Consider the following 14,320-nt stretch of genomic DNA (forward strand, 5'->3'; position numbering starts at 1 on the left):
TCCTTTCTGCAATGGCAGGGAAGGGCTCTGCCCTTCTATATGCCAGCCTGCTAATGCTGCCTATTTAACATGGTCTGAACCAACTAGTTTTGTGTGTCTACCCACAAACCCCAGTTCATCAAACACACCTCCTGCCAGGCTGTTATTCTGCAGGGAAGCTAGATGGCAATGGGTTCCCTCCTTCCGCCCACTAGGGGTTAAAGGGAGAGGGGAGATGAGAGAAAGCTTTTTTTTTTTTTTGGGGGGGGGGGGGTTATTTAATGAGACTGTAGTGAAGGAGCATCTACATAAGTAGATTCCAAAAGAATCCACATGTGCATATAAGACAACCTTGCCCTGCAGAGCTTACTACCTGAGAGAATACTCAGTGAATGTACTTACAAGGTAGGATGGAAAAAATGAGGGTGACAGCAGTCAGACTGTGCAGTTTCCTAGACCACAGTGTGCAAAATGTGCTGGTTCTGAAATCATTTGTTTTTTCCATTTTAAAATAAGCACTAGCAAAGCCCAGTGACCTCGTGCACAGACATGATGTGCTTAAGAGCTTATATGGGGGTGGTGGCAGTAGGACTCTGGGGGAGATTTCTCTGAGCCCAGGCAGTGAGGGGGCAGCATGCACCTCCTCTGTAATTTGTTTTAAATGGATTTTTCAATGCCATAGCTGTACAGTATGAAGCCTGGAATTTACAGTCTTGTACTGACATTTCCTAATAAAGGCTTCATTAGAATCCAAATGCATGTAAGTGGACTCCAGGATATCTGGCTTGTAAAGGATGAGATGATATCACCTTCTGTTATACTAGGTATTTATGCTACTTCAGTAACAGCTGTCACTACACTTGACAGAGCAAACCCTGCAGTAGTCTCAATTTAGTACTGTAACTGATGAAGGGTTCTGCTGTCAAGTTTCAGGTCTCCTCCATCTTCGCTTGATTTACAGCAGAGGATCACTTAGTGGCTTCACTACTGGCTTAGTCTGAATGTTTTAGTAATTCTTAGAGAGGGGTAAAAAAGTTTACCATTAAACTAGAATTCCAAATACCAAAATAGAGGATGGGAGAGCTGCCAGACAAACTACTAAAAATAGCCCCAAAGAATGCATCGTCTTTTTTATGATCACTGCCTCTACCTTCAGATCCTGGCTTATCCAAATCTACTTGGGATGCAATGTATCAAAACCTGCGTTAAGAGCATGTGTTCACATCAGAAGTTCTAATGCCCACCTTCTCTGTTTGCCCCACATCTAAGATGTTAGAAAATTGTCTGAGAAGAACCACCATATTTAAATTGCTATTCATGACTGCTACACAAAAAAAGCCATAGAGGAAGGAGGTCAATATGGAAACATATGGACCTTTCCTAAAGTCTATGGTACTAAGCCCTTCCCACATGCTCTGAATAGTCAGTTATAAGTTTTGTTACAACTGATGAGATAAAACAGCTGCTCAAGCTATGTTTTAATAATGTTCAAGCTCTGACTACAGACCACAGGGAGCAAAAATTCAGGAAAGGCTAACTATTTCAGGATGTGACCTATTATGGCTCTAAACTAAGTCCTGCAGGACCCACTGAAATAACAGCAGGAGCAGGTAAAATGTACTTTGTTGTGGGGGGGGGGGGGGGGAAGCAAACTGCGATAATCTGAGGGAAAAGATTAAAAAAATTTAAATAGAGGTTTTAACACTGAAATTTAAGCGAGGGATCAAAAGAGATTTGATGTCTATTATAACAGGAGTGAAGTATTTTTTTTTTTTACATCGTTTCAGCAAGATTTGTTTTATTCTTTTAGTAGTAAACACTGTCTGAATTCTGTGTGTACTTCTGAACAGTTAGAGGAGTGAGCACTCTCTCCACTTGATTTCTGGAGGAGTGGCGCTCACACACACAGAGCAAGTGAGGCACTCTGGCTCGAGGTGGTATGAATCCACCCTTTTGATTAATGAAGTTCAATAGCTGCTCTGGAGAAGGTGGCTTGCTCTCACCCTTCGAGGAACAGTGATACTACTAGAACCATGCAAAAGACTAGAACAGAGGAGGAAAGCAGGGGTACCGTGATCCCCATAACCTAACAATTAATGACTGGGGAAGACAAAGTAAAAATACCAGCACTGAAAGTCAGTACAAAAAGGCCCCTGAAGCCAGTTAAGAGTTTTTCCCATTACTGAAACAAAAAACTGGGCTATGGAAGTGGATCTTCCAAGACCTTTCAAAGTGACAACAAGTGCCAGCACAATAAAAAAAAATTTGTGCTTTGAAATTTTATTCAGAACAAGTGTCTCTTCAGCCTGCAAGACTCACTTTTCTTCAAGGAAGAAAATAAAGCACTTAATTAGCTTTCATACTCTGGCAGAAGCAGGCAGAAAGGTAAATATTTGCCAAGGGATGTGTTCACACATTTCAGTGAAATTAGTTTAGAGACTTCTGAGTCTTATGAATGAGGGCAGCCATAGCCTTCAGGAGCACTGCAGTAATCCCCTTGAACTCACCTCTGCTCAATGCCAAGATGTGCATTGATACTGGCATATCGAGCTGTGCCAGTGAGATTTTTGTCTTCTCTGTATGGTATGTGTTGCCTTGTCCTGTTGTCCCGGTACTTTTTGGCCAAACCAAAGTCAATAAGGAATAACTTAAAAGAGAAATGAAAATAGGTTATTTCTTCCAGATGCAAGTATGTGGAAACCCCACCCAATATGTACTTTGTTTCATTAGGTCTGTAGTTAAACCAGAGGCAATAGTTTAAAGGAAGCAAAGTAACACTACAGTAAGTCTTACTTGCTCTAACAAGCAAACTTGACGTTTTAATATTCAGTTTTTTTAAGCCTTTCCTTTTCCAGGTGGGAGGGACTAGATTGTGCTACTCAACTCAAAGGTTTAGTCTTAAACATACTTTACTACTGTTCTAATCTGTATTATACTAAGGTTATGTCTACACTGTCCTACAGTTTGGACTATGGGGGTGTGGACAGTGCGCACTGTAACTCCCTTGTACAGATGCTATGGGTGCGAACTAAAAGGTTCTTACTTTGCATTCATGTAGTTCTGTTTGAAGAGGATTACATTAATGCACACTAAGAACCTTTTAGTTGGTGTCAGCAGCGGCCACACAGAGGAGTCACAGAACAGCACCCTGACACGCATGGCTATTCACATCCCCGTAGTGCGAACTGTGGGGCAGTATAGACAAGCCCTTACTCAAGATCTGTGATGTGATTATTAGTTAGGAAGGGAAATGAAAATATGGTATGGCTATATGCATCACAAAAATGTTTTTATCTGAAGCAATTTTGCACTACATACATTTAGATATTCACTTAATGGCAGCTCAGCAACTTAAACCCTTCAATTGTTTTGATGTGCTGGCGTTTGTGCATTTTAATTGTCAATCAAAGATCATTTTGCATAGCATAAAAGGCCAACTTCAATAGCAATGAGATATATTGCTTTCAGCCATACACCCATATTTTTAAGCTACTGATTAGAAGTCAGCAAGCTAAGTACCACAGAAGCATGAGATGCTTTTATTAAATCTAGTTGATTATATTCACATAGCCAAGCAGCTCTAGCCTAGTAAAAGGATCAGATTAAGATTTATTTCTACAAAGCCCATGTCAACTAAACCTCCCTAACTATCAAACTTAAATAGGAAGTATGTTTAACTGGAATCCAGTTAGTGTGGTAACAGTTATTGTATTTTCTTGTGGCAAAACTTCAGGCAGAATTTGGCAGCGAAGAATGAGACTGAGGATGTAAAAAAGTGTTTTCAGTTATAGATCTGGAATATTACTTTTCTGTCTCAGTGCTGAACAATTAAATCTGTTCCTTTCTTTCCTTTAAGATACTCAGATAATTTTTTAGCTGAACCTTCAAGTTTCAGCCTGATAACATGTGACATCCCACTGCCATAGATTAGATCCAGAGGCCAACAGAAGATTGGGGTCTCAGTCCATACATATGACAAAGGATTGAAGTGGCTGAGTGTCAGGCTATTAAGGGGGCTTTTGCGACTCCTAAATAATTCTCAAGAGAACCACATTCAGGGTCTTAAGTTCAAAAGATTATTCCAGGTAACTAAGATAGAGGACATGGCTCTTAAATTCACTCAACAAGTGGGAAGGAAAAGACTGAAGGATAGTTTTACCCTAGTATAAGGAGAGAGGGCTGCCTTTGGTACATCTAGGTGGTAACACAAATTAAATCAACAATTCTACTGTGCGAAGAAGCTCCACTCTAGGGTGGCTGGCTGGCGATTTGTTAACTATAGTTTCTTCTGGAGAGCAATCAAATTCAGAGTACTCTTTAGCAGCCTGAAGACAGGTGTTAAGTTGGCAGGGATAAGGGGTAATGTTCAATGCTGAACAACGTGGGGACATTTTACACTTGTTTTATATTTAAGACTATGATCTTAAGAACTTGCTTTCAGACAAATCTGCATGAAAATTTTTTCTTCCTTTTCTCTTGCGGGAAAGCTTTGCCTTATTGAAATTTCTTCCAGTAATTTGGGTTGCTGTTATTTCATGTTCCACCAGATGAAGCCACTGCCAGTCTCAAAAAAATCTCTATTCTTAAGCACACAACACAACTACTGGTAGAGACAACACCTCACAGGCTGAGCAGAAACATCAAATTCTTAGAACTACTGGGACAATTTAATAAGTCCTAAAGTAGATGCTGTAAGGTTACACTTGTATTAGCATGCTACAAGTGCTACCTACCTTTGACATAGGAAAAACTAAGTGCTGATGTAAATTTATAGCTGGCCTCCACACAGAAAGACGACTCCCATCCACTGTTCAAAGTTTAAAACTTTGTGATCACATGACCACCACCAATATGATGCTTTGATCACAAAAGCTGTTTGTTAGAGTGCCCCCTTCCAGCAACAAATATAAGTATTTTATGTCTCAAAATAAGTATTTTATTCCTCAATGACTACACACATTCACATAATCAGAACATTTAAACTACACAAGGAATTTACAAAGTACTGGAAATACTTCAAAGTCTCAGCTGATAGGACAGGCACTTTTGTAATCCTTGGGGTCTGCCATTAATCGCAAGTGCAGGAAGAAACACAGCCTCATGATATTGATCAAAATAAAAGCTATAGCAACACACACAGCAGCAGCAGTCTTTATAGTTCTTTAGGCAAATTCTGTATTTTTTCCTGGAGTTTTGTTCCACATGGCATTTTAAAGCCTACCTGCTGCTGCTTCTTAAAAAAAGAACAAGCAAACAAACAAAAAAAAAAAACAAAAACACAAAACAAAAACACCACACTTAGTTGCAGGAATTTTGTGATACTCCATGTTTCTTGCTACAACTCTTACAGACCTCCTTAAATGCATATTGGGCTGATATGGCTGTTGTTCCCTACTCATATTTAAAATTTACAGATAGCAATTATTTAAAAATGGCCTAATCCAGTGATGTATAGTCCTGTTTTACACTGACCAAGTAACTGGAATCTGTTATATTCCACTAACTTTTTTCCCCCCTCAGGAATTTAACCTAGTCTCTAGGAGCGGGACAGCAAGTTCAGCCACCTCCCTTCTAGACTACTACGGGTTCAATGGAGTAAAGTAGTATCTCTCAATGTAGGAGGCTGGGATCTCTTCAGAACACCCTCTGACCCAATTTTAACAGGGACAGACTCTTCCATCAGATGCCAGTCAGCACTAACAGAAGAGCCATCATAGAAACAAGTTCAATAGCACCTTAATTTGATTTGAGGCAGAAGGGTAGGGCAGCTGCAGATGTAGAATAAAGACTGCCTTGACTGACATGTTTTCAGAACTAGATTCCTAATATCTGTCAGTGAGGTGCAGCATAGGTAGTTATTCTGTAGTACAAGCAGTGAAGACTACTGCTTCCGCAAGCCACATACCAGAATAGTACACCTTACCAACCCAGGAGTTGCTTTCTCATCAATTTCCATTTAGTTTCAACTGCATGGTTAGAAATAGGCACAAGACTTGCCTTCCCTTTCCAACCATGTCTTCTCTCCTAGCAGCAAGGAACCCTACACTTAAGATTTGAAAGCAACAGGCAACAGGATTATCCAAGAGACAGGTTTATCAGGGTAGCCTCATTTTATGAGCACAGTCTTAAGTAATGAGTGACCTCACACCACCATTTGAAATGGATTTACCAAGCAAAAGGAAGGGAGACTGACTGAGGTGATCAACAGGATTTCCCCATATCTGAACGCATTCAGATACACAGCATGCACCCTGCTTAGTGGGCATATGTACAGCCCTATGCAGCAAGTCCTGCTGCTACGTTGCTACCACTTTGAAGGGGTAACCTAGACACGTCAAGACATGCAACGAATTGCACTAAAGTTTTATATACCAAACTAAAACTAATTTCTGCATTTGAATATAAGGCATGTACATATAACCCATTTCACATTTAAGTTTACAGAAAACACTTTACAGTTTAGACAAGTGCCACAGGGAAACATCTTAGAAATGTTACATGTTTGCCAAGTATGTCTGAATAATGCCAACATAAGAGGTGCTTTTGCAAGGTCTACATTGTCCAGAAACAAAACAAAAAAAAAAATAAATAAAGCACATGAATTTGGGGTTGAGGTTGGAATAGGAGACAGTTTCAGACCTGGTTTAATCCTGAGAAAGATGGGTCCTGAGAAGTACTAACAGTCATGCTTCTTTTCCTCTTCCCCACTGGAGATTCTAAACACTGAACAAACAATAGAGGGTGGCAGTGCATCAAACAGTATTGCTTACATTGCAACAATGGCCGGCGCAGACAGGCAACACCGAGGCGTTAGAGAAAGAACAGGGTAGCCAAATGCCATCCTTCTTCCACCAAGCACTGTAGTTTTCCAAAATAGTTAATTTTTTTTTTTTAAAAGAGAATTTTGAAAGATGTGGCAAGATAATTTTTGAATACGAGCCACTCCATAATGGCACTGCCTTAAACAGGGATAGCAATGGTGACATTTGGCTCTATCAAAAAAGGAAATTGAAGCTTTGCTTACAAAAAGCATTCTTTGGTACCACAAACTGCCCTTCCCCAAAAGACATTCAGAAAAAGTAAATCTTCAGTAAGGAAGAGGTAGAAGGCATTTAGTCACCTTAAAGTTTATTTTCATAAGCATGCAGGGCTAATTTCTAGCAGAGCTGAAAGTTTACCTTTTAAGGTAGGAACAAATTACTCCCAAATATCAAATTGAGAATAATTTAAAAATTGATCACTTAAATTTAAATTGTGACTACATTTAAAAAAAAAAGTTTATAATTGACAGGAAGCTACTGGAACAAGATTACCATGGCACCCTAGTCTTTGTGTGACTGGCATGTCCTCAAGGAGTATGTACAAACTATTAAATACGTAGCTGCACTTAGCTACAAAGAAAAGGAACAAAACAGTGTATTATATCTGGAAGCAAATGTTTCTAAAATGGAGCAGCCATTAGTCCAGAACTGAAGCAAAATGTCCCTTTTCAATTCTGCTTAGGTAAAGCAACAATTTAATAAAACTCATGCCCGCAACAAAGAGTGTTTGCCACTATTTCATTGTGTGGCTCCCTAACACAAATAGCAAGTGGCATTGACTAAAAATTCATGGTCTGCAGACAATTTAGGTTTTCCATTCAGCTGATGTGACTAACATGCTCATCTAATAAAACGAGCACAGCAGTATTTTCTAGGCCATTATTCCATATCAAGGTAAAACAAGGAGCTACAATGCCAACCCAGCATGACTGTGCAAAAGTGTGGGAAAACGGCCAAAAACGAAAGAAGTTGGAAATCAGAGACTGAAACTAGTAAAAAAAATTAAAACAAGCTATTTTTTTAATAATTATATTGCCAGGTCTTGCCAGAAAATTAAAGAACCTGACTGCTTCATAGCAGAGAAAAATAGAGCTCTATAGAGTAAAAGTATGAAACTTGGGAATGAGCAAGGTTTAACAGCAACAGGATTACATGAAGACTTTACCTTTCAATTGGACTGTTACAAAAAGATTTTCCAACAAAAACAATTAATCTAAATGTTCATTGTGCACTGCACCCCTTCAGACAGAACTCTGATGTTTCTCATGTTAGCAACCAATTTTGTTTCTAATGTTAATGGCTTCAAGTTGGCATTCATACAGGCAAACAAAGGTAAACATTTTATAGCTAATAATGCCCAAAGATAGTAAACATCCTCAGATAGCATATAAAGAACATAAGTGGGAATCTTGCTTCCAATAAAAAGCTTAATTATGTACATTTGTCCTGAAGTTAAAAATTTCTATTAAACAGCATGCTTACTGCATTGCCAATGCTGCCTGTCTGCCCGAGCTCAACATAACAATTGAGAATGAAACATTTCACTCAACAGAACTAGTCATTGAAAACAGTATTTCTCTATGCAAAGTTTCCAACTGGAAGCATGCATCTCTGGCTAAATTAACCCCCCCCCCCCCCCCCCAAAGTTTAAAGTTAGCAACTAGAAGTCCTCCCAATTTAACTTAAAGTATTTAAAGTTCAGTTTTGGTGTGTGATCTTTAAGCATTCAACTAATCTACATTTTAGTACTTCTCCAACTTGAAAGGTTTGCAGAAATTCAGTTACAAACACAGTTTAAGTCAACAATGCTACCATCTATAGGCTGACGGTTATTTTTGTATGCATAATCCTGAAGATTGAAGGTTTCATTACCAATCATTGCAAATTTTTAACACCTTGGTGACAGGTAGGTCAGGAGCTCCTACACTGGTGCAAATACATTTTGCATCAAGATATCAGTCCTGGAGCCAAGAATTAAGACTTGATTTTAACATTACGGAAAAAAATTATGCTATTCGGATATTCACTAACTTTGAATAATGAAACACCATAGTTGGACAGAGAATGTTTAGGTAATCAAATTAGTTTACACTTCAGATTTTTATGTTTAAAAACAATCCTGTCATTAAATCCTCCTTGTGGGGTGGGTCAAAGGCCCACATGTTCATGCTACTGCATTTAGCAATACAAGTAAGGAAATCCCACCACCTGGCATCAAAGAATTAAACTGATTTAGTCTTTTTGGCATATCTATTTCAGCAATGACAAACAAACAGTTAACTCAAGCTGAATAGCTTTTTTCAAAATCTAATGTTTATCAGTACCATTCTTAGAGGCATTACCCTCCTTGTTCTTACATGCAAAGAGCATTAGACTAACCTTATTACAGTGACGCCCGATACCCATTAGGAAGTTATCTGGTTTAATGTCTCTGTGTATAAAATTCTTTGTGTGCACATATTCAATTCTACTGATCATCTGTAAATACAAGAAAAAAATAATCAGAATTTAACATTAGAAAGAGAAAGCTAAAGATCAAAGATATTAGAAAAAAGTCCAGTGGTTTAATTCAAGTTCATTTTCCTTACTAATGAATTAATTATAAATTGAGTATTTAACCAAGTACATTTTAACAAAATAATCACAAAATAGATTTGTCAAGTGACGCGACAAACAAACAGTTTGATGAAAATAATCACTGGTCTGTCATCACTTGACCAATACTACAGGTCTTCAGTGTAAAAGCCTCCAACTGTTTCACTATAAGTAACACAAGTTGTATTCACAACTGATTTATTCACGAATTTAAAAAACCCAAGCAATCTAACTAGAGTTACTTTGTTTACTATAGGACTGTTTTAGAATCTTTTCCTGATATTGTCCGATTAGGAACTAACTCATTAACAGTTGGTTACTCCACATATGCCTTTTAGCTATTCTGGTTATCTTAATTTGCTGGACAATAATATTATAGCATTAGGAAGGTCAACATTATGGGGACTATTGTGGTATAGCTACAACACCATCACTATGCTGGTATAACCCCATATAGCAATGGAAGGTGTTTTTCCTGTCGCTGTAGGACCACCTCCCAATCAATGGGAGCTAAGTCAATGGAAGCGTTCTTCCATCAACCTGGATGCACCTACCCTAGAGGGTTAGGTTGGCATAGCTATGATGCTCAGGCATGTGGATTTTTTCACACCCATGAGTGCGACAGCTATATTAATCTAAATTAAGCGTAGACCAGGCCTTAGTGAATTACAGGTGTCAATACTGCAGCATCTCTCTAAGCTAGTAGCAATCCTAGTGGACTCTGTCCCAGTGGCCACCTTTAAACTTACTGTACTAAAGTTCCTATCCAGCAGTGTGTTTGAAGGCATTCCTATTGTCCCATAGATACTCAGGTTCTGATTCTTCAAGAATAACCTTTTGTTTTACAACATTTAAAGATGCTATTACCACAGCAGCCAAGAGTGGTTCTCCCTCTGAAGTGAGCATCAGTGACTAAAAGCAGCTGAGAACAAGGACAGTTGACACCTATCTCCACTCAGAAATGCTCTACCCTTCCTTGGCTGACAGCCTGGGATTTCATGACCATTTGGCAAAGTGACAGCTACTACTAACATCAGTTGGATAATCTTGGATAATTTTCAATACAAGTTTTAAACTCACCTATATTTAGGTCCATCTAACCCTGGCACTCAGGGCACGAAATTTTTCATAGCCCTGAGTGACTTAGCTAGATGGTTCTAATTTTTAAGTGTAGACCAAGCCCTAGATTCTATGATGGAATATTTCACGCCTAAATAGAGAAGCAAGTGAAGATAAGGCATTTCTAAGGCTCTCACCACTAAATATGTAACCTCAACTCTAGAGGTTTGAATTAAGAGATAGAAGTTTGGCATCCCCATGTTTGTCACTAAAGGACAGCAGACATCCCAAAACCATTCAAATTTGAGAAGACTAAAAGTCAGGATATCAAGGATGTAACAGGTACACACTGACGTGCAGTGGCAGAGCTCAACGGAGAAGTCTATATACAGCCTGCCAACAACATGCTTGGCTGAAGCCTATTGGAGTGCTTCATTTAATCAAATTAACCCAAAATGTTGAGGATTGCTTTTTACCATTACCAGTACTTGACATCTGTGATGTAAGTAAAATAAAATTAAGAGCATGATTTTATAAAGCGTTAACACTAGCATGAGAATACTAATATTTGTGTTGCATTCTTAGTTCTCTACAATGCTAATCTTATGCTCTGCTATACCATGAAACTGCCATTATCACTGTTCCTATTTTTTGCTTCTATGCGAGTCAAATAGTCACTTGAGTATACAGAGTACCGAGTTGCACACATTCTGACATACTTAAAAGGAACATTATTTGCTTCATTTTCCTTACAACGCAAATTTAAGTTTCACATACCTGGTCTGCTAACATAAGTACTGTTTTCATTGTGAACCTGCGGGAACAGAAGTTGAAGAGGTCTTCAAGGCTGGGTCCCAGAAGATCCATAACTAGAACATTATAGTCTTTCTCTTGACCATACCACCTGCAATGACACAGAGATGTCTAAGTTATTCTCTTTAAGATAAACTAACAATCTGTAGTATTAACAGTGAGGTAGCCAGTTAATATTTAAATTTTAGAAGATGCCAAGTAGTACTATGTTTTCCCACTTCAAAATAACAATTGATATTGTTGATGCATAAATGCAATTAACTAGACTGTTTTACAAAGTGTTCAGTATTTATAAGCAAGCCCTGGCTACCATTAGATATGGAGTTTTTTTGTGACAGTAATTTACTTTGATGCAGATTAGTGGTAATGATGCATTTCTTTTAGAATATTCGTTTTGTTTAGGTCTTAATTGGATCAGCCCCATTTTGTTCTTCCTGCCATTGATTTCCAGAAAGCAATGCATAATGCTGGCCTTTAACGATGTTAACTCCCATTCTCTTATTAACCACCGAAAGCACTGACTAAACACAACCCACTGGCAGTTGGCCTTTACAGGCTGAATAGTTTAATTTATTATTATTATTATTATTAATTATTATTATTAAATAGAATACCTTTTTGTAAAGCAAGCAGCAACAGAAAGCTCTATAGCAACTTACTGAGTCACCCTACTTTCTGGAAAAGCACTCAACTTTCATAGGACATTGAGCAAAAAGGTTTTGTTTGTATTTTAATAAGGTGTGCCTTCAATTTTCACTTCAAACAAAGGAGTGTCAGTTTCCACCTGCAACTCTCCCATCCCTCTCAGTCTTCAACTTGATGTCTGCCACTTTCTGACAGAAGAACATTTGAAAAATACCAGTGTACCAAATTAAAATGACAGAGCAAAGCAGAGGCAGCTGTATGAACAGTAAGGTTCAAACCATGTTTGGACTGGCACCTTTCAAGGTATCACCTCATTTTTGGTGTTGCTTCTTGTAGTTTCCAGTTTCACCCCAGAGAAAGTTCACATATAAGCAGTCTTTCCAGAGGAGAGTTGTACAGTTTTTTTCAAGCTTGACTTTTTTTCACTAGATCACAACAGGGCAAGGAAGTTAGACATTCCCTCACTACACATTCATCCAGGTTTTTATTGGCAGCCATCTCTCCAGCATTTGAGCACCCAGTAGATACATTCTGTTCTAGTAGAAGAAGCTGATAAAAAAAATCTAGTGAGAGATCTTTGCTATACTTAAGACAAAACTAAGATTTTACTAAAAGTAGGAGTTTAAAATTCCAAAAGCAGAAATCTAAAGGCACTGTTAAAATAGAATACTAAATTACTTTACTCTGGACCAGGCAGATCTTGCAAGCCACCAGAGTGTCTAATCTCACAATTCTGAGCAAGGACATCGAGAAATAGTAAGGAATGACTTACAAAAAGCATATCTATCCTTTCAGCACCAAGAGAAGATCTCTTCCCATCCACAGTATTCCTGCTAATGTGTCTATGGTATTTCACGCCATTGCATACTATTATCCTACCAGATGTAATAGGGGTTGATGGGAGCACTTAAAAATAATTCCAATTCTTCCCTTCAGAATGCTCAGTATGGCGATGGGCTCATCTACATTGAGAGTGCTCAACTGCGAAGTCCAACAAATCTTAATACTTCCCTCCCATCAGGTTTAACATCTTTTTGAGGGGAAGGGAAGAGAGGAGAGAAGGAGAGACCACCACCACTTTCTCTCCAGTTCAAATAGCACCTCTCCAAATAATTCCTCTGCCTAACCAAGATAATTGGTTGGATGAAAGTCAGGAAGAGGGACATGCTTTAAAAGGTTCTTATCAGGATTCAGCAGTTTACAGCACATATGTCCTCCTTGCTCATTACTGCTTGACAAAATGGTCATGACAAAAACCCTCTGCCATTGACTAGCCAGAGGTTGCACCTCATCTTCTCAAAGATGGACCTAGCCACAGTAATTTTACTTTTGGGACCTTCAGACTTGACTACTGGAACTCTGTACCTAGGTCTTTCAATGGACATATAGTCAGACACTGGAAACTTCAGTCATACAAAGCGAAGAAAATAAGATTAACTTTCCTGGGATCTGACTAATATGGCCCTTGCCATAGCATTAATAATAAAGGTAGGTGAACAGAGGACTAGATCAAGTTCTGACTTAAGCCCCAACTACCATATGTCTGTATAACTCCTGTAGCAAATACCCACTTAAGGAGAGGACTCTAGGAAAGTAAATCATCACAGATTGATCTGTCCTCATCAATATTGACTCCATCAACCCAGATCATGTGTTTCAGTACAGCCAAATGCATGCTCCTACATCTAAGAACCAAGCACAGGCCATGCTGACAGGCTGGGGGCTATATCCTGGGAAGCAGGGTCTGAAGAGGACTTTAGGGGTTGTGGTAGGTAATCAACTGAATACAGGCTACCAGTCTGATGCTACAGCTAAAGAGGGCCAACATGAATAGGAGGATTAAGGAGGCACTGTATATGACACTGATGAGACCACCACCAGGCAGGTGTCAACACTTTGAAAGGACTTAGACAGGAGCCACAAGAATGATTCAACATCAGAAAAACATGCCATACAGTGAGGTTGGAAGTGTAATTTATAGTTTATGGCACAGAAGGTTGAAAGACAAACTGATCACATTCTTAAAATACATACACAGGGAGAAGAGGTAAGCGGCTCTTTAGTATAGAGCAGCAGTTCTCAAACTGTGGGTCGGGACCACAAAGTGGGTCAAGACCCCGTTTTAATGGGGTTGCCAAGGACTGGCATTAGTCTTGCTGGGGCCCAGGGCTGAAGTTCAAGCACTCCAGCCCCGAGTGTGTGTCGGGGTAGCTTCAGGTTACATGCCCCCTGCCTGGGGCTGAAGCTGAAGGGATTAGGCATTGACTCCCCCTGCCCTCCCTCAAGAGCAGTGGAGCTCTGGCTTTGGTCCTGGCCCCCCTGCCCAGGGCAGCAGGGCTCAGGCTTCGGCTTCAGTTCCCCCACCTGGGGTCACGTAGCAATTTTTGTCAGAAGTGGGTCGTGGTGAA

The 14,320-nt window shown here is 39.2% G+C and overlaps 1 protein-coding gene across 4 annotated transcripts in view; it reads right to left on the reverse strand.

The window, feature by feature from the left end:
• Window positions 1-14,320, reverse strand: part of CSNK1A1 (casein kinase 1 alpha 1) — a 49,939-nt gene that overhangs the window by 18,698 nt on the left and 16,921 nt on the right. For 3 of the 4 annotated variants that reach the window (XM_074960594.1, XM_074960592.1, XM_074960593.1), the window contains exons 3-6: window positions 11,232-11,358; window positions 9,180-9,278; window positions 6,619-6,702; window positions 2,487-2,626 (exon numbers count right to left, since the gene is read on the reverse strand). In XM_074960594.1, coding sequence (XP_074816695.1) covers window positions 2,487-2,626; window positions 6,619-6,702; window positions 9,180-9,278; window positions 11,232-11,358 — 450 coding nt within the window. The remainder of the gene's footprint in view (window positions 1-2,486; window positions 2,627-6,618; window positions 6,703-9,179; window positions 9,279-11,231; window positions 11,359-14,320) is intronic. The other variant, XM_074960595.1, reaches the window with a different exon arrangement.

This window comes from Natator depressus, chromosome 8 (assembly GCF_965152275.1).
Source record: "Natator depressus isolate rNatDep1 chromosome 8, rNatDep2.hap1, whole genome shotgun sequence".
Classification (NCBI taxonomy): Eukaryota; Metazoa; Chordata; order Testudines; family Cheloniidae; genus Natator; species Natator depressus.